The following is a 21,221-nucleotide window of genomic DNA, read 5'->3' on the forward strand; positions in this document are numbered from 1 at the left end:
TTTTGAATTTTTGACTATTCGACTTTTGATTTTTCGAATTTTCGATGTTTAAAGTTTTCAATTTTCGAAATTTGGAATTGTCGATATTCTGAGTTTGAATTTTTGTCAATTTTCCCCTTTTTCGACTTTTCAATTTTTTGATATTAGACTTTTCGGTTATTCGACTTTTGATATTTCGTTTTACCTATAGTTAAAAAAAAAGAGTTTCGCCTCTGGTATGGTTAACATACTGAGTTACCGTGCTCTTTTGCCTTATTCTTAACCCTGCTCCGGAAGACGCCACGTACGAAAGTTTGCAAAACGTTTAACCCAAAAACTCAATTTACACGGTTCCAACCCGGAAAACGATCATGTATTGATTCCGACCGTGGAAGCCTCCGAAATTATTTACATATAAACTATTTACCTGAACCTATATTCAGTAAATTAAGTTGATAACATTGAATGTGAAAATGCTGTATGGTTCAATTTGGTGAGATATCACTTCTGACCAGGTTTATTTAGACGCCTGTTATGTAAAAATTAAAAAGAAAAACAGTGTTTATGCGGAGTATATTTTCCTAGGCTCCTAGGCAACATGTTTGCGGGATAACCTTGGCATTCAAGTTTGACACTGATTAAATAAACCGATGTTGCGTTTAATCACTGATTAAAGGTACGATTGTGTTAAATCAGTGTAAAACGTTTGCTATTGGTCAAAATTCATTTTGTTTGCCTCTGGATTGGTTGTATGCATTAATCAGTTTAATCGCCCTGACGATACAAAAACCCGTGCTTATTTTATATAACTTGAAATAATTCATAATGTTTGAAACTTTCTCTAGTCTGTCATGGTTGGATTGTGGTCATGAGCCAAGAGAGCGGAGCTTAACTGCAAAAATTCGTATTTTTCTACAAGAAATAAAAAACATGTTTTTGAGTATCGTGTTGTTCAAAGAATACTATGTATATTAAGAAAAAAACAAGTGATTGATCAGGGAACAGTTCATGGGTTGATAACATTTTTGATAATTACAATAATGTGCCAAAATACACAAAAAAATCACTCGAATTTTCCAATTTTCAAGTCTCAGAAAAATTCCGCTACGTCTGGCAATACTGGAAACAGTACTTGTTAAAAATGGAGCTCCTTTGTTATTGATATATCCTCAAACCCAAAAAGACCATGAAGTCCAAGCCATTTCTATCTGTTGACTCCCCAGTGTAAATTTTGGAAAATTGTTGGGTGTAAGATGTTTTTTCGGACTTTAAGGGAAAAATGGGAGAAAACTTGAATGCAGTTAACACGTTGTCAATTTCTTTTACATGTCAGAGGGTTAGAACGTAATAATATCTAAAAATGAAATTTTGTAATTTTTCTAGGTTATTAAATATATTCTATTCTATTCATTAACACTAATTTTTTCTAATAAAACGCACAAACTCGCTTAAGTTATGCCCCTTAATTTAATTTAATTTAATTTAATTAAACCTCGTCGCTGCCAACCGTATTGAACAAAAAACCCAAATAGGGCATATTTTATTTTACTTTTTACCGCAAACATGCAAACAAATTGTTGATATTTTTAAATTTGCAAAATATATCGAAAACGTAACCTAACTTATCACATGCCACCATTGACATAGCTGTCACAGAATTATATTGTTATTTTTACCTGATAGTTTCTACTTTACAACAGTTTATTTTTTATTACCATTTTCAAATACATATCGATATTTCAGTTTTCCTCTATTGTTAAATATTTTCTATATTTAAAGTTGATAGTTATTGCGATTTTTTTAATTTTCTAAGAGACACATCGAAATATTAGAGTGAGGACAAAAAACAGAGTAAGATATTGTGATAACCCAAACTTCCCGCCTTAAATTGACACTTGAAAAAAAGCTTGAAAGGCCCGCGAAAAATTCAAAAATTCAAAATTTGGCCTTGGCTGTGATCGTCTAACAAAAGGAACTTACGTTGTGTTTTTTTTTTAAGTGGCGGGAAGACGTTCTTGTAAGTCGAGAGCGCAAGAAATAATAGGCAAATTTTTTGGGAGGGGGCTAAAAATCGCACCCCTCTCTAGGAGGAAAAGGAAAATTACTGAGGTTAAAATTGTGAGATAGAGAAATATTGTATGAGGTGAAAAATCGCAAAGCTAGCAAAATTCACATTAGATTAATACTTGCCACACTTTTATCAACGATTCAAAGAAAGAGTTTACATTGTGTCAAATTATGTCATGATCCAAGTGATAGGTTTCTTAAAAACAGTTTACTTTGAGAGTTTATAATACCGTGAACTGGTTACCCCAACAAAACATAATAAATATACACAAAAATATCCAGGCATCGTTGCGAGGACATGCCTCGGTGGTGTAATGATGATAACGATGATAACTGCCAAAGGGAAGATATTATTTTAAACCTCCGCCAGTTCACAGTATAATGAACTTGTTTAACTGCCGTAAATGAACTATTAGCAATCTTGTGTGAAGAATTAAGAAGTGTTATAATGTAACACTTACGTATTAGCATCCAGAAACTTATTAGTAATTAAACAAACAAATATGTTATCCTGACTAAGTGAATTTCATGAAATCTTCTAACAAATGGTTTATTTAAATAATCCTGATTGTTAAATTGCGTTAGCACTAGTTGACGATTAAACTCCTAACCTGAACTGGGAATTTACAAACAATGAATCAAATTTACACGTGTTGGGGGAAAACTGTGACGTCATCGTTACGATTAATTTTCGTTAAACAAAGGCTTTCTCTCTTTTATTAACTGTCAAACCAACTAATTCAACCTAGCCACTTACAGCGTCTTTTCACCATGCATCCACTACGCCAAACAAAAAGTAATGAATCACGCTTTCATCATGTTCTCGCCATGCCGCTCTCTTGTCAAGACCAACTACCGCCCTCTAACTGAACATGCAGAACTACCAACTACCCCCAAGCGCTAACGTGCACATGATTGCCTATGTTGAACGATTTTTGATTGATTTTTTTTTCTCAAATTCAAATTATTCAAATGTGATTTCGCGCCGCTGTTAATTAATTTCAGCGCGAAAATTTGATTCAGATTCGGCCACCACAAGAGTGTTTATAAAAAAAATTGTATTACAATTTTCAAATACATATCAATATCAATATTTCAGTTTTTTCAAATCGAACATCCTCTATTTTATTACTGCATCTTACTTTATTTTTTGTTAAATATTTTTACTTTTTTAAGAAACACATCTAAATATTAGAATAATGAAAACAAAAAATAGAGGAAGATACACTAATTAATTCTGTTGTAAAAAAAAACCTAAAATACTATTCTGTTGTAAATTGTAAAGTTTTACAATTTTTCATAAACACTCTGCATATTAAAATTTGATTTAATTGATACCACAACAAATCGCGTGCCTTTATTTATCATTCAACAAAATATAACACAGATTTGGAAATTACCCTAGTGTGAATTCGGTGAACTCTTGCTTTGCTAAAAAATTTCAAGAAAATAGGAAACACGTGGCAACCTCGCATCGAAATAAAAAAAAACTGTGGTTGTAAAGCCTGATAATATATCAACCAAAATATGTAAAAATATACAGGGTGTTTCATTTGAACTAAGTTGTCTGTTATGCCCTAAAAACAGAACACACTATATAGTTAAAAACAATTTTAGTCCATAGTCCTCAAAATACCGTACAACTTTTGCATTTTCTTGACCTATCATGACCCCTAGAGGACGAAGAAATAGGTCTCCCGTTTCCGTCTGTCTGTCTGCCTGCCGTCCCGAATTTTATTAGACAGGTAATCTCCGAAAGTCTGGGCTAATTGTTGTCAAATTTTGTATTTATATTAGGTATTTCATGTAGATGGTAAAACGCTAACCAAAATTTGTCTAATCATTCCCACCGCTAATGTGATGACGTCACTTCAAAATTGTACATAGTAATTGGGTTTTAAATTGTATCAAATAACATAGTCTTACACATGTAGTTTATGACTCCGAATGGAGATTTTACCCGAAACGTCCAGATTTTTGGAAAAAAAAATCAAAATTAGGAAACAACATTTTGACATTTAATTTGGAATCTGCAAAACCGAATGCTTTGAAATCTTGCAGATGGTTTACAGTTACGATAAGCATGATAAGGTTTTATTCAAAATATATTTACTTGTCCCCTCCAAAAAATTGATGACGTCACCTTAAAAGTTTGCCGAATAAATCCTATCTAAAATGTATAAAATGTGATGAGACTATACTTGTGATTTATCATTACATTCATATTTTTGGATTTGCATATACAGGGTGACTCAAAAAATTTAATGAATGCGTGAATATATTTTATTGATTTAATCAACAACTACAAAACCAAGTGCTTTGAAATCTTGAAGATGTTTTAAATTTATCATAGGCTTGGTAAATTTTTGATCAAAATATATTTGGTCATCCCCCCCTAAAAAATTGATCACGCCACCCCAAAATTTTTCCGAAAAAATGCTATCTTAAATGTGCATTGTGCAAAGTAGGATGAGTCTATACTTGTAATTACAAGTATAGACTCATCACCTATCACTGCATAAATATTTTTTAGATTTGCTTAAACAGGTGACTCAAAAAAATTAATGAATCAGTCAATTTATTATTGATCAAATTAAGAACGAGCCACCCCATTTTCTGGAAAATGTGAGAATAATTATAACAATAAAATGATGATAACGTAAGAATTATACTAACATTCAGAATATTTTGTTCAGTGGAGGCTTATGAATAATTTTAGTCAACTGTTTTGGGGCGATAAACTCATTCAAATCAAACAAATGTCTACGTGACATTCTTCCGATGTAATGTATTCTCGTTCATAATGTGCTGTAAATACATTTTTTGCACTCATAACCTTTTTTACATTCAAATTCTAATTTATTATGCTCACAAGTGTCTGTGTGAAAACGAAAATTAAACATTTTTGTTGTTTAAATTTCCACCTGTCAGAATTCTGCCATCATTTATATGTCATCAGTTTAACGTCATTTGTTAGAAATATAAAGAATGCAAACACTTATAAAACTGTAATGCAAAACATTCCTAAATATTTCCCAATTTTTTTTGTAACATAGTATAGGTATACAGTCGTGGACAGAAAATCGTGCACTTCATTTTTCTGTATCTACCCTTGTCACTGTGTTAGTGTTGTGTTTTTACTTTTACTTAATGAAGCTACTGCCACCGTTTATGGAGACACATGTATATTTGTAAAAGCTCTGATGATGTTAAATTCGTTAACAAAACATGAGTTTTAGGTTTCGTGTTTTCTGACTGTTATACCGGATGATTTTTTAAATTTCTGATCTAGGCATCCAAAAATTTGTTGATAGACCCAATTCGGTCCAAAAGTAGGTCTTATCTTTCTTTTCGTTGTATTTTACAATACAAGCATCGTGTCCCGACAGAAACTGTGTGTTCTAAGATACTACCTACGTAATTCGATGACTTAATGGGCAGCAGAAATTTAAAAAAATCATACGGTATCATTGCTGTGCAATTTCATAACGAGCCACCTAATCTTTTTAAATAATCAAAAAAAGCATTAATTAAACAGCTGATAAAAATGGCTGGAGGTTTTTTTTTTTAATGTCGTTATGTGATAATTACCAAAAATGATATGCCGTTGTAAAATATAAAAACCCAGAAATACATTTTATTAACATTAAATATTGTACAAAGCAAACGAAATTGTAAATTTAACAGATGAATAGCTAATTACAAATAAATCCAGACTTGTAGTTTTATATAACTCCCTCAGGTACTGCACGTGACTGAACCGTATGTAAAAAGATTGTTTATCCAGTGCACATACAGAAAAAAGTTATAAAAAAACGTCAACCCAAGGAGTCAAATAAACGTTTTTGAAACTGTACGAGAATAACTACACTAAAACTGCTTAATTACAAACTGTACAAATTTATACAAAAATGTGTTTGTGTTCTAAACAATGCTATAAGTACTAACGTTTCTTCTAAATGAAAAATATTCATTTGTACGTTGTGTTAGTACATTAGCTATTTCATAGAATAAACTACATTTATAACTTTGCTTATTACGGTTATTTAACTTATAATAAATTCTTGTATGAAAACTTTAAGGCTAAGCAGAATTTACTATTTACAGACAGAACTCTCGACCGAACGTAATCTGGCACATACTCGTGTCCAAGAATATCACTTTCTAGTATCCACCTTGAAAATTGCCACGCATATTACCTCGCATTTTATGACCTCTGTTCGGTACGCCTCGACCGAAGCCTCGGCCTCTAAAATTATTAGCCCCTCTGAATCCGTAGGTCCCTCGTCCTCTTCCCCTTTGCATCCCCCGATTATTATAAACCGGCCCTCCTCGATTCCCCCTACGAAAACCCATATTCATGTTACAGTTTTGTTGCTTTGGTATCCAATTATTGGGCGGCGGTAGATTGGGGGGCGGAACGTTAGCAATATGAGGGGGTATACTGATTGTTGGAGGGGGTTGATCAAAACTGATCCTGTGATCAGGATCTTGCAAGCTTGCCGTAAATTCGTTAGAATTCAATTCATTATCAAGATCGTCAAGGAAAGTATTGGCGTCCACGTCATCTGGAAGATCTGGGAAAGGAGGAGGTGGCTTTAAAGATGAATTGTTCACTGCACTGCTATCACTATTTACAATAACTTTTAAATTTTCTCGGTGGTCTTGATGTTCTTCGTTCTCATCCTCGCTTAATTCCATATCGATACTTTCGATATTGTCCATTAATTTTCGCGGAGACGGTACTTTGTTTTTGGGAAATTGATTCGAAAGCACTAGGGGTTTCGGTGGTGGCGGCGGCGGAGGCGGCAATTTCAGTTGTTCAATGTTAAAAGGAGGCAACCGGTAATCTTGATCCGCATTTATGGCCGACATATCGTTTCGGTAATCCTAGTTGTATTAAAAAAAAATAACAATAATTAAACTGCGCCTTTTCAACTAAATTATACATACTTTATCCACGACAGACGTGTTCCAAATATCCGTCTGAACAGGGTTACTTGAATTCGTATCCGACGGCGAACCAGTCAAACTTATTAAATTGCGATGGTCTACATCTTTACCTCGACCCCTGATGTCTTCTTAAAAGTTAAAAAAAAGATCAATAAATATTTAAATTTATTACGGATATTATCAGACAACAGGGAAATCAGTTTTCTACCAACATAAATAAACTGCTTCAACTTTCCACGACATTCAACTGCTTTGTTTTGAATACGTAAAAGAATAAACCCTAGAATAGTCGATAATAACCATAAATACCTAATTCAGTTGACAGGGTGTGTAGAATTCTGTGATCGACGTCAGCTGCCCCACTCGTCACAATAGTATCATGATATTCAACTCCTTCAACATAACCTTCCTTTTCAAAAAGCGGCGGACTTTCAGGTGTGTCAGTATCAAGCTGAGATTGTGTCCAACTGGCATCTGGTTCCCATGTTTCCGGTTCTTGTTCAGGGTTGTACTCCTCGGCGTTGGGTGGATAAGAATTCGAGCCGTTTGAAGTGTTAAAAGATTCTGTTTGGTGGTCGAAACCTAAGATATTAAATATATTTGCTGTATTATTTATTGATCTTCAACTTTACTCACCATAATTGGCTTTGTCCGCTGAAGAATAGGCTTGGTAAGGATTTTCGTAATCCGATTTGGCACTAAATGGAGGCATTGGTGGCGGTAGCAAAGGTAGGTGGCCTCCTTCTTGATAGGGAAAACGAGCCGAATCTGAAGATGCCTCGATTGGTGGCGGTGGCGGTCGACCAATTGTTTGTAAAACATTTGATAGGTCGACGTTCAAGTTAAAGCTGCTGTTATTTACTTCTGACAAACTGGCATTTGCCCCTGTTGTCGGGACGTTTGTAAACAAAGCCGATGTGCTTAGTTCCTTAAACAAAAAAATTGATATAACGGTGAGCAGGTCAGAATTGAATTGTTTGAAGGAGCCTAGATTAATCTTTAAATTCTTCCACGAACCCCCTAATTGCAAAAAAAGATTCAAACCCATGAGCGCATGTTGCCGTTCCTCTAGAAACTCATTGCGCCACGAAGACTTGTATCTGGTGTTGGTAGTATAACGTTATTATACCTTGCAAATGTTTTTGCGAAAATTTGACCGTTTAGCGAAAAAATTGAAAGCGGATTCGTACACACAAGATTGGAGTATATTTTTGTATAACATTCAAATTATTTTAAAATAAAGTTCATTGCGATGACGTCATCAAATTGTTGGTGGGGATGATTAGCCAAATTTTGGTTAACATTTAACCAGCAGTTTCGGCGATTACGTGTCTAATAAAAATAGATACAGACGGGAGACCACTTTTTCGTACTGTAGGGGTCATGAAACGTCGAGAAAACATAAGTGTTATACTTCCTTAGCTTACGCTCGTCAAGTAAAAATTTCAAATTTTGGCTACAGGGAAATCACTTTAGAGTGTTTCATCCGAAAGATTTATGAATTTAATTAAAATCAAGAATACAAGGGCTTACTAATAGTTTCTTGAAATACATACTTTATCTAACCAAAGAATGTTGAACAACATGCAACTGTGTAAAAATTTCTCAAATAATAAGAAAACTGAAGATTCGTTACTTTTGAGCGTGAACTTTTGACGTCTCTAAATTTTTTTTAAACTGGGAAACCATTTGATTGGAGCGTAAAAATAACTATAATCATCTCAAGAACTCTCGAAAATACAGGTAACACGTGTGGATTTCTAGAAAAGGTCTAAAAAGGTTCTATCTACAAATTAGAAATACAAATTGATCTTTTTTAGTGTTTTCGACAAATACCATTAGTTTTGAATTTATTTCATAAGTAGTTTCCACACTGTATAGAAAATATTACTAACTGATACTTTTTATTTTTACAAAAACTCTAGTACCATATACATTTTTTGACAACAAATTTAATAGTCACTCATCTTTTTGCGCTCAATGTTATAAAAAAAATATATAAAATTAGTTTTAGTGAACGAAAATTCCATATTGGAAGATTTACAGAACCTAAACTGTATACAAAAAATATCAAATATCGAAGAGGAAAAAATTATTACCAATCGTTAAAAGTCATTTTCCAAAATCAGTCTTATTTTGCAGATTTTATATTTTGTATGTATGTTTCTAATAAGTTTTTACTTTACAAAATTTTGTGATGACGTCAAATATCATTTTTGCAAATCAATAAAATAATCTATTCATGCAAATTAAAAAAAAAAAAATGCAACGATAAATCACAAGTATAGAGTTATCATAATTTGCACAATTTATGTAGATAGTATTTATTCGGCAAAATTTTGACATGACATCATCAATTTTTCATGGGGATAAAGAGATGTGTTTTGATTAAAAATTTTCCATGCTTACAATCACTTCAAACCGTCTGCAAAATTTCAAGGCATTCGGTTCTGCAGTTCTTGATTTAATCAATAAAATAAATTGAGTTATATTTTTTGCATCACCCTGTATAATCAAATCGAAAAAATATGAATGCAAACTGATATTGAATGATACAAAAAGCAAAATAAGAATGAGAAACGATACTGCAAACAAAACTCAGGCGGCAGCTCTTTGTGTAGGTGGCTGCCTGGCTGCAAGTCATAAATTAGTGGAACGACCAGAAGTGGCCAATTTTGCATTTTGCACAATCTCGAGATCATACATATGTGTCAACAGACGGTTCAAAATCGTATTTTTGTAATAACCAAATTAAAAACAAATAAATTTTATTTTCCGTTACACTTTGGCCAGAAGGGGTCCCTTAACTTCAAGGGCCTGATAGTCAAGCATCACAAGCAAATCTAAAAAATTGATCGAAAGTTATTTCGACAGAACTTTCCTCGCGTCTGAAGTACAGTTCAACAATTCCTAGTTCTCCGAAAAATGATAAATTTTGATTCTGTGGAATTTTACTTTTTGGTGATAACCTGTACGGAGTATAAACAATATAGAAGGTACCAGTCACAGTGTAATAGAAAAAAAAGGTTTCACCTTCTTAAAAAAAGACAGTTGAGAGCCCCGAGAAGGTTTCACATTCTTAAAAAAAAAAAGATTTTTGGGGCCCCCGAAAAGGTTTCACATTTTTTAAAAAGACAGTTGGGACCCCCGCCCTCCAGAAGCTTTCAAATAAAAAAAGACATAAGCCCCCCCCGAGAAGCTTTTACATTTTTAAAAAAAGACATTTGGGATCCCCGAGAAGGTTTCACATTCTTAAAAAATACATTTGGGACCCCCGAAAAGGTTATACATTTTTAAAAAAGACAATTGGGACCCCCGAGAAGGTTTTACATTTTTAAAAAAGACAAGTGGAACCCCCGAGAAGGTTTGACATTTTTAAAAAAGACATTTGGGGCTCCCGAGAAGGTTTTATATTTTTAAAAGGCAGTTGGGACTCCCGAGGTTTCACATAAAAAAAAAACATTCGGGGCTCCCGAGAACGTTTTACATAAAAAAAGTTGGGACTGCTGAGAAGGTTTCACATTAAAAAAATATAGATTTGAGACCCCCGAGAAGCTTTCACATAAAAAAAAAATATATCTGGCGCCCCCGAGTAGGTTTTACAATTTTAAAAAACACAGTTCGGAACCCCGAGAAAGTTTTAATTTTTTAAAAAAGAATGTTGGGACCCAGGAGAAAGTTTCACATTCTTAAAAATATCCATTGGGGCCCGTGAGATTTTACATTTTGAAAAAAGTCAGTTGAGACTCCCGAGAAGGTTTCACATTGAAAAAAATACATTTGGGGCTCCCGAGAAGGTTTTACATTAAAAAAAAAGTTGGGGCTCACGAGAGGGTTTCACATTCTTAAAAAAAGACATTTGGGCCCCCGAGAAGGTTTCACATTAAAAAAAAATACATTTGGGACCCCCGAGAAGGTTTCACATTAAAAATAAAAGACATTTGGCGCTCCCGAGAAGGTTTTACATTTTTAAAAAGGCAGTTGGTATCCTCGAGAAGGTCTCACATTAAAAAAAATACATTTGGTACCCCCGAGAAGGTTTCACATAAAAAAAAATACATTTAGGACCCCCGACAAGGTTTCACATTCTTAAAAAATACATTTGGAGCTCCCCAAAAGGTTTTACATTTTTAAAAAGACAGTGGGGACTCCCAAGGTTTCACATTTAAGAAAATACATTTAGGGCTCCCGAGAAGGTTTTACACAAAAAAAGTTGGGACTGTCGAGAAGGTTTCACATTAAAAAAAAAATAGATTTGAGACCCCCGAATAGGTTTTACAATTTTAAAAAAGACATTGGCCGCCCCCGAGAAGGTTTTATTTTTTTAAAAAAGAATGTGGGACTCCGGAGAAAGTTTCACATTTTTAATAAAATCCATTGGGGCCTCTGAGATTTTACATTTTAAAAAGAGACAGTTGAGACTCCCGAGAAGGTTTCACATTGAAAAAAATACATTTGGAGCTCCCGAGGTTTTACATTAAAAAAAAAGTTGGGGCTCTGAGAAGGTTTCACATTCTTAAAAAAAGACATTTGGGCCCCCGAGAAGGTTTTACATTTTTAAAAAATACAAGTGGGACCTACGCGAAGGTTTCACATTAAAAAAAAAAAATACATTTGGGAGCCCCGAGAAGGTTTCACATCAAAAATAAAAGACATTTGGCGCTCCCGAGAAGGTTTTACATTTTTAAAAAGGCACTTGGTATCCTCGAGAAGGTATCACATTAAAAAAAAATACATTTGGGGCTCCCGAGAAGGTTTTACATAAAAGAAAGTTGGGAGCGTCGAGGTTTCACATTAAAAAAAAAAATAGATTTGAGACCCCCGAGAAGGTTTCACATAAAAAAAATATCTGGCGCCCCCGAGTAGGTTTTACAATTTTAAAAAAGACATTGGCCGCCCCCGAGAAGGTTTTATTTTTTTTAAAAAAGAATGTTGGGACCCCGGAGAAAGTTTCACATTCTTAAAAATATCCATTGGGGCCCCTGAAATTTTACATTTTAAAAAAAGACAGTTGAGAATCCCGAGAAGGTTTCACATTGAAAAAAATACATTTGAAGCTCCCGAGGTTTTACATTAAAAAAAAAGTTAGGGCTATGAGAAGGTTTCACATTCTTAAAAAAAGATTGGGCCCCCGAGAAGGTTTTACATTTTTAAAAAATACAAGTGGGACCTCCGAGAAGGTTTCACATTAAAAAAAATACATTTGGGAGCCCCGAGAAGGTTTCACATCAAAAATAAAAGACATTTGGCGCTCCCGAGAAGGTTTTACATTTTTAAAAAGGCACTTGGTATCCTCGAGAAGGTTTCACATTAAAAAAAAATACATTTGGGGCTCCCGAGAAGGTTTTACATAAAAAAAAGTTGGGACCGCCGAGGTTTCACATTAAAAAAAAAAAAATAGATTTGAGACTCCCGAGAAGGCTTCACATTCCTAAAAAATACATTTGGAGCTCACCAGAAGGTTTTACATTTTTAAAAAGACAGTGGGGACTCCCAAGGTTTCATATTTAAGACAATACATTTGGGGCTCCCGAGAAGGTTTTATATTAAAAAAAAGTTGGTACTCACGAGAAAGTTTCGCATTTAAAAAAAAATACATTTAGGACTCCCGAGAAGGTTTCACATTAAAACAAAGACATTTGGCGCCCCCGAGTAGGTTTTACATTTTTCAAATAGACAGTTGGGACTCCCAAGAAGGTTTCACATTGAAAAAATACATTTGGGGCTCCTGAGAAGGTCTTACATTTTTCAAATACAGTTGGGACTCCCAAGAAGGTTTCACATTGAAAAAAATACATTTGGGGCTCCCGAGTAGGTTTTACATTTTTCAAATAGACAGTTGGGACTCCCAATAAGGTTTCACATTGAAAAAAATACATTTGGGGCTCCTGAGAAGGTCTTACATTTTTCAAATAGACAGTTGGGACTCCCAAGAAGGTTTCACATTGAAAAAAATACATTTGGGGCTCCCGAGAAGGTTTTACATTATAAAAAAGTTGGGACTCCCGAGGTTTCACATTAAAAAAATACATTTGGAGCTCCCCAGAAGGTTTTACATTTTTAAAAAGACACTGGGGATTCCCAAGGTTTCACATTTAAGACAATACATTATGGCTCCCGAGAAGGTTTTACATTAAAAAAAAAGTTGGTACTCACGAGAAAGTTTCACATTTAAAAAAAAATACATTTAGGACCCCCGACAAGGTTTCACATTAAAAAAAAATACATTTGGGACCCCCGAGAAGGTTTCACATTAAAACAAAGACATTTGGCGCCCCCGAGTAGGTTTTACATTTTTCAAATACGACAGTTGGGACTCCCAAGAAGGTTTCACATTGAAAAAAATACATTTGGGGCTACCGAAAAGATTTTACATTAAAAAAAAAAAAGTTGGGACTCCCGAGGTTTCACATAAAAAAAATACATTTGGGACCCCCGACAAGGTTTCACATTCTTAAAAAATACATTTGGAGCTCCCCAGAAGGTTTTACATTTTTAAAAAGACAGTGGGGACTCCCAAGGTTTCATATACATTTACATAAAAATACATTTGGGGCTTCCGAGAAGGTTTTACATTAAAAAAAAAATTGGTACTCACGAGAAAGTTTCACATTAAAAAAAAAATATATATACATTTAGGACCCCCGACAAGGTTTCACATTAAAAAAAAATACATTTGGGACGCCCGAGAAGGTTTCACATTAAAACAAAGACATTTGGCGCCCCCGAGTAGGTTTTACATTTTTCAAATAGACAGTTGGGACTCCCAAGAAGGTTTCACATTGAAAAAAAATACATTTGGGGCTCCCGAGGTTTTACATTAAAAAAAAAAGTTGGGACTCCCGAGGATTCACATAAAAAAAAATACATTTGGGACCCCCGAGAAGGTTTCGCCTTCTTTAAAAACGGACAGTTGATACCCCCGAGAAGGTTTCACATTCTTAAAAAATACATTTGGGGCTCCCGAGAAGGTTTTACATTTTTAAAAAGACAGTTGGGACTCCCAAGAAGGTTTCACATTTAAAAAAATACATTTGGGGCTCCCGAGAAGGTTTTACATTAAAAAAAAAAGTTGTGACTCCCGAGAAGGTTTCACATTTAAAAAAATGCATTTGGGGCTCCCGAGGTTTCACATTAAAAAAAAGTTGGGACTTACGAGAAAGTTTCACATTAAAAAAAAATACATTTGGGACCTCCGAGAAGGTTTCACATTAAAACAAAGACATTTGGCGCCCCCCAGTAGGTTTTACATTTTTCAAAAAGACAGTTGGGACTCCCAAGAAAGTTTCACATTAAAAAAAATACATTTGGGACCTCCGTCAAGGTTTCACATAAAAAAATAATACATTTGGAACCCCCGAGAAGGTTTCACATTAAAAAAAAATATGTACAATTGGTACCCTCGAGAAAATTTCGCCTTCTTAAAAAACGAGCAGTTGGTACCTCCGGGAAGGTTTCACATTAAAAAAAAAATACATTTGGCGCCCCGAGAAGGTTTCACATAAAAAAAGACATTTGGCGCAGCCGAGTAGGTTTTAGATTTTTCAAAAAGACAGTTGGTACCTCTGCGAAGGTTACACATTAAGTGAAGGCATTTGGCGCCCCCGAGACGGTTTTACATTTTTAAAAAAGACAGTTGGGACCCCCGAGAAGGTTTTACATTCGTAAAAATGGGGGCGTATTCGTAGCTTTTCGAGAAAGTAGGGTAATTTCTACAATAAAATAGTATACTATAAATCAAGGGAAAGAAATGCTCGATTTCGCCAGAAGTGCAAATTTGACGCTAGAGGGCGAAGCCCGAGGCCGACAAAGCACTAAGGGCGTAATGCATTTCGTTTCCCTTGGTTTATATACTATTTTTTCCACGACCAAGAACCAAAACAATCGACTTTATTAAGCTAAAAATTGTACGGAATAGGAACTTAACATTCATAAATTTAAGGAGCTTTGAAAATTTTCAATGCATACCATGACAACAAAAATTTGTTTACTATCAAAAAAGTGATTGTCATGATTGTTTCACGAAATAGTTCAAGTTTCGGTTCAAGCAATCGCAAGATTTAAATTTACTTTTTTACTTCCCGAGCGTAAGCAAAGGAAGTATTGTAATCGAGTCCGTCGGCCGACTCTCTACTTTTACGTTTTCTCGATCTTTCATGACCCCTAGAAGACGAAGAAATAGGTCTCCCATTTCCGTCTGTCTGTCCGTCTGTCCGTCCGTCTGTCCGTTTGTTGTCCCGGATTTTTATTAGACAGATAATCTCCGAAAGTACTCGACCGATTGTTGTGAAATTTTGTACTTATATTAAGAATATCATGTAGATGGTAAAACGCTAACCAAAATTTGTCTAATCATCTCCACCACTAATGCGATGACGTCACTTCAAAATTGTACATAGTAAATGGGTTTTCAATTGTATAAAATAACATAGTCCTACACATGTAGTTTACAACTCTGAATCGACTTTTCACCCGAAACGTCCAGATTTTTGGAAAAAAAATCAAAATTATAAAACAACATTTTGAAATTTAATTTTTAATCTGCTAACCAGAATGCTTTGAAATGTTGCAGATGTTTTAAGGCTATAAAGAGCATCATAAATCTTTAGTCAAAAAATATTTGCTTATCCCCTCCAAAAACTTGATGACGTCAGCTCGAAAGTTTGTGGAATAAATCATATCTAAAATGTACAAAATATGATGAGTCTGTACTTGTGATCTATCACTCCATTCATATTTTTTGGATTTGCATATACAGGGTGACTCAAAAAAATTAATGAATGCGTAAATATATTTTATTGATTTAATCAGGAACTACAAAACCGAATGCTCTGAAATCTTGCAGATGTTTTAAGGTCATAAAGAGCATAATAAATGTTTAGTCAAAATATATTTGCTTATCCCCTCCAAAAACTTGATGACGTCAGCTCGAAAGTTTGCCGAATAAATCATATCTAAAATGTACAAAATATGATGAGCCTGTACTTGTCATTTATCACTCCATTCATATTTTTTGGATTTGCATATACAGAGTGACTCAAAAAAATTAATGAATGCGTAAATATATTTTATTGATTTAATCAGGAACTACAAAACGGAATGCTCTGACATCTTGCAGATGTTTTAAGGTTATAAAGAGCATAATAAATGTTTAGTCAAAATATATTTGCTTATCCCCTCCAAAAACTTGATGACGTCAGCTCGAAAGTTTGCCGAATAAATCCTATCCGAACTGTAAAAATATGATGAGTCTGTACTTGTAATTTATCACTCCATTCATATTTTTTGGATTTGCATATGCAGGGTGACTCAAAAAAATTAATGAAGGCGTGAATTTATTTTATCGATTTAATCAGGAATTACAAAACCGAATGCTTTGAAATCTTGGGAATATTTTAAAGTTATTATAAGCATGGTAAACTTTTGTTCAAAATGTATTTGTTCATCCCTCCTAAAAAAATTGATGACGTCACCCTTAAATTTTGCTGAATAAATCCTATCTAAAATGCAAAAAATATGATGAGTTTGTACTTGTGATTTATCATTCCATTCATATTTTTTAGATTTTCTTAAGAGGTGGTTCAAAAAATTTAATGAAGTCAATTTATTTTATTGATTAAATTAACGGCAACACTTATTATTAGTATTACACCCCAACCAACCCAATTTGGTAGACACAAAATTTGTTAAAGGAAAAACTCGGTTGAAACATAAGGGTAGCACGCTTATTTACATCGACTTTAACATTACAGACCTGCATTTGTTTTATGCGCTCACTTGGTTCCGCGAATGTGAAATAGACATGTTTATAACCAACCAATTGTGAATTTCACCGTCAAGAATTAAAATAAAACCCAATGTTTTATATAATAAGCGGAAGTCGAAGCAATAAAACCGATGGTCGTTTTCTTTACAGTTTCTCTGTTTGACTCTCACGTATGCTGTTACGCCTGTCATCTTAAATTAAGAATGTTTATACATACACGATTTTCAGTTGCCTCTGATACGTATACGTGAGTAAATTGTTTCGTTATTTTATTGATTATTACAAATCAATATTCAAAACGACCCAATTCATTTTCCCGAAAATTTGAGAATATAATAATTTTATTCTTAGTATTACACTACATCTATCCCAACTGATATACGTGTCCTTGCAAAAATGTTGATGACGTCATCGCAATTTTTTTTTAAATTCCCACTACAAAAATGTAATGAGAAAAAAAACACAATAGGCATGCAGTCGTCAAGTTTCCGACAGCGAGGGAAGTACTGTCTAAACTCTTTAGACCAATTTTTTTCTTAATATCATAGCGATCTTTTCACAAAAAGAAACTTAAAACATGGTTAAAATAGTACATTTTTTCAAGAAAGTATTGATTTTGCAATTATAGGGCGGAGCTTAATTGCAAAATCGATATTTTCTTATACAAATTTTCCATTTTAACCATGTTTTAAGTTTCATGTTGTGAAAAGAAGCCTACAGATCTTAAAACAAAAAGACATAATAAAACGCTTCAAAAGTGACGTTTCTGAAGAATTTTAACAGTTTTCTTGTATCTACGAACGCCAGAATGCATAAAATTGACCTAAACGTCTCCTTTTCCTATTCTAAGTCGATTCTGCATGCTTTAAGTGTGTTTGGTGGCTCAGAACCATCAAAAAACGTTGAAATATAGTTCAAATTCAATAAAAATCGACAAAAATACAGTTTCTAGCTAAAATTTGATGGTTTCGTTGCTCTTTCCGAGCCCGTAGGGTATCTGAGTGGCTTAAAAGTACAAGAAAACACTTCAAAAGTGACGTTTCTGAAGAATTTAAAAAAAATTGTTATGATGTAAAGATAAATAACACCCAGCAGTTTCGGAGATTACGCGTCTAAAAAAATGGATACATACAGACAGACAGACAGACAGAAACGGGAGACTACTTTTTTCGTAATCTAGGGGTCTTGAAACGTAGAGAAAATATAAAAGTGGCCATTCGTCCGATGGATTCGATTACTATACCTCCTTAGGTTACATTCGGGAAGTAAAAATATTACATTTATGGGATTTAGTCGGCAAAATTTTGAGGTGACGTCATCAACTTTTTAGGGGGGATGAGCAAATACATTTTGATCAAAAATTCAAATTCAAACATCTGCAAGATTTCAAAACATTCATAATCAGTGGGAAGCATTAAAATTATTCTTCACACACAACTGGAAGAACCAAAAGTGCCATTCTTCAAAAATGACTGCTCAAGTTTTGAAAGATCTATGTCTGAACCTGAGGGTTTCACAGGAGCCAATTTCCATGTTAATCTATCAAAATGTGTTCTTGTTGTTAAAATAATTCTTGTCTCAGAATATGCGAAGAATCTAGGCAGTTGTGTTATTCCGACAGATAAGATGGTGAAAATGATGACAAAAAATACATCAATGATTTATCTCGCTAAGAAAAAAAAATTCAAATATTTTCAGTTGTACATAAATTTGACAACTGAAAATTATACAAGACTTTCAGACTTTCCCTGACTTTTTCAGCTCACTGGGAACCCTGCCAGTACTTTTGGAGATTATCTGTCTAATAAAATCCGGGACGACAGACAGACGGACAGACAGAATGAAAAAGGCGGCAAACGCTGACTGTTGTGATAACATTGTGATAAATAGTTTTGTGGTAAAAAATTTTATGTATATGCATGCATAACCTCCAAGCTAAATAATAAACTCACCTCCACATTAAAATTAGAACCAATGAAACTAGTATATCCATTTGTGACAAAATTTCCAGCTTCGGTAGTTGGTGGAGGCACAGGATTGTAATAACCTGCCGTAAATGTTGTTCTTGGATTATAATCTACCAGTGTATCTGGAAATAATAACTTACCACTGAACACTGACACAAATTATTACTTACTTTTAGTTTTTATTTCATTATCATCAGGCAAATCAATATCACAATCTGGACTAGGTGAGGGGGCGTTTATATCAGGTGATGGAACTGGACTAGTTAACGTGGATTTGTGTTCTTCCAGTTTCCTCTGGAATGCTTTTACTTTGTTTCCAAATACTTTGTATGCCTATAAATACACAGTCAAATCCGGACTTAAAAACTTGTTTAAGTACTCACATTTGCAACAACTTTAACATCCTTTTTATCTTTATCTAGGTGATTGTTTGCTTGCTTCAGAACAGAAATATTTGTAATTCTACACTTGATCTCTGCCTTTAATGCATTTATATATCCCTCTAGGTGCTTTACATAAACCTCCAACTCCTTTTCTACATCATCTACATGGGCACGATCTGAAAATCATACAAATAACTACCATTGCACTCTTTCCTTAGAGTAACTTACCTTTTAGCGAAATACAAAGCGTTTCAGTCTCGAGTTGAATTTTTGGGTTGTGTTCTTTTAAAACCTTGAGCTTCAAGTCTGTTTCATTTTCGAGTTTCGAGCATTGTTTGATTTTATTAACTACATAATTTGCCTGAAATTGATCCATGTTAATGGCAAAAACAACTACAGATTTAAGTCAATCAACCTGAAATTCATGCGGTTCGTCATTTTTAGACGCTGTTGGGACCACACTGATTAAACCACACAAATCTGATATGAATTCTTCATTGTAGACACCTCTTTGTTGCCAGATATTAAAAATTCTAACAATTTTATGTTTCACCTTATCATCACTGAAGTAAATTCATGTTAGCATCACTCATACTACACTTATTTGTTACAATCTTACCGCACCAAAGTTGTGGCCTTTTGAAGGGCTGTGCCCCAGCTATCAACAAATTCATATTGCTTTCGTTTTGAATACTGTATAACATCATTTGCTAAATAAAATAAATTAAGTCTTTGTTCCACCTTCACTCGTTTTAACACATTCAACCACGAGTTAACAATTTTCTTATGATGCTGTCTGTTTTCCAAACACCATTTACAACAAGCGTTTATATTTTCTTGAGAATCTTTCAAAGCAGTCAATCTCTTTTCAAACTGGATCACATTAAACTCTTCAACTTCAGTACCCATACTTCCAGGCTGTGCTTACACAGACATTTGCCACTTTAATAAAATTAACTCCATTTGTGGCGTACCGATTTCTCGCAAAACTGCAAATTTAAACCATTATACAACTTCGCATTGCTTCTCTATATTTCTGTTTTCATCGGTAATTCTTGTTTGGTGTTACAAAAAGAGGTTAAGTTTATTGTGATGTCATTATTTTCGTGCCTTAGCTAAAAAGAACACTTCGCAGATCAATCAAACGTATATTTTTTTTTCTTTTTTAAATATCGTTTCATGTAATTTGCACACAACACCGATAATCAGCCATAACAAATGTACAACATCCATTAGCCTATTATGTACGACAAAACCAAAGAAACTCCGCCATAACCATTCGTTCAAAACAGTAAAATGTCAAATTGCTGTATTTGTGTATGTATTGGCTATTTCAAATCTATACGACGTGCTACCATCAGTTCTAAAAAAAAGCAAACCAAAATCATTAATCTAGGTTCTACATATTAGTTTGTGTTTCTAGGCTGGATTAAATGATGTAAACAGTAAATTGCATCCAAAAATGGACGGCGGCTTTGATTTTTTAGAACAGACGAAACTATAAAACTCTCAAATGTGCTTTTCGTATATGCAACCAACAATATCCTAGATGTGACGATACCAGATAAAATTTAAGTGGGATTTATATGGATTCATAAACTCCGTTGCCAAGTTGTCGTTGATGGTAACTTTGATAACCGACTTTTGCGGTATTTAAAAGGGCTGTAGAAGAAAAATGAAGGATTTAAGTTGATTACTGCAAAAATTTACCATTTTAGACATGTTTTCTCTGGGAAAAATTAAAAACATTCTTTTGAGTATCGTGTTGTTCAAAAAATGCTTTTATATATTAAGAAAAAATTAAAAGCCAAGATTAATCATCACAATTGCGACGGGGTGGGTGGGTGGGGTTTATATTTTGCCTTTTTTTTAACACTCATAGTATTCCTTGAACTACACGATACTCAAAAGCATGATTTTAATTTCTTGTAAAAAAATTAGGTATTTTTCAGTTAAGCTCCGCCCCCTTGTTTCACGGCAAAAAAAGATCATCACAATTAAAATAGGGCGGGTGGGCGGGCCTACCTTTTATCTTTTCGAAACATGAAACTTATTAAAACATGTTTAAAATGTAAATTTTATATAAGGAAATATCGATTTTGCAAT

The 21,221-nt window shown here is 34.0% G+C and overlaps 1 protein-coding gene across 1 annotated transcript; it reads right to left on the reverse strand.

The window, feature by feature from the left end:
• Positions 1-5,653: 5,653 nt before the first annotated feature.
• LOC135136352 (uncharacterized) lies at positions 5,654-20,502 on the reverse strand. The gene is made up of 10 exons (XM_064065590.1): positions 19,735-20,502; positions 19,531-19,678; positions 19,344-19,476; positions 19,116-19,291; positions 18,903-19,065; positions 18,718-18,854; positions 7,636-7,927; positions 7,309-7,581; positions 7,000-7,127; positions 5,654-6,936 (listed from the first exon to the last, which is right to left on the reverse strand). The coding sequence occupies exons 1-10, from the start codon at positions 20,022-20,024 to the stop codon at positions 6,211-6,213; spliced, it is 2,466 nt and encodes an 821-aa protein (XP_063921660.1). The 5' UTR covers positions 20,025-20,502; the 3' UTR covers positions 5,654-6,210.
• Positions 20,503-21,221: the final 719 nt, after the last annotated feature.

The sequence above is a fragment of the Zophobas morio genome, unplaced genomic scaffold, assembly GCF_036711695.1.
Source record: "Zophobas morio isolate AGI-343-1 ecotype UQ-CSIRO unplaced genomic scaffold, CSIRO_AGI_Zmor_V1 ptg000026l, whole genome shotgun sequence".
Taxonomy (NCBI): Eukaryota; Metazoa; Arthropoda; class Insecta; order Coleoptera; family Tenebrionidae; genus Zophobas; species Zophobas morio.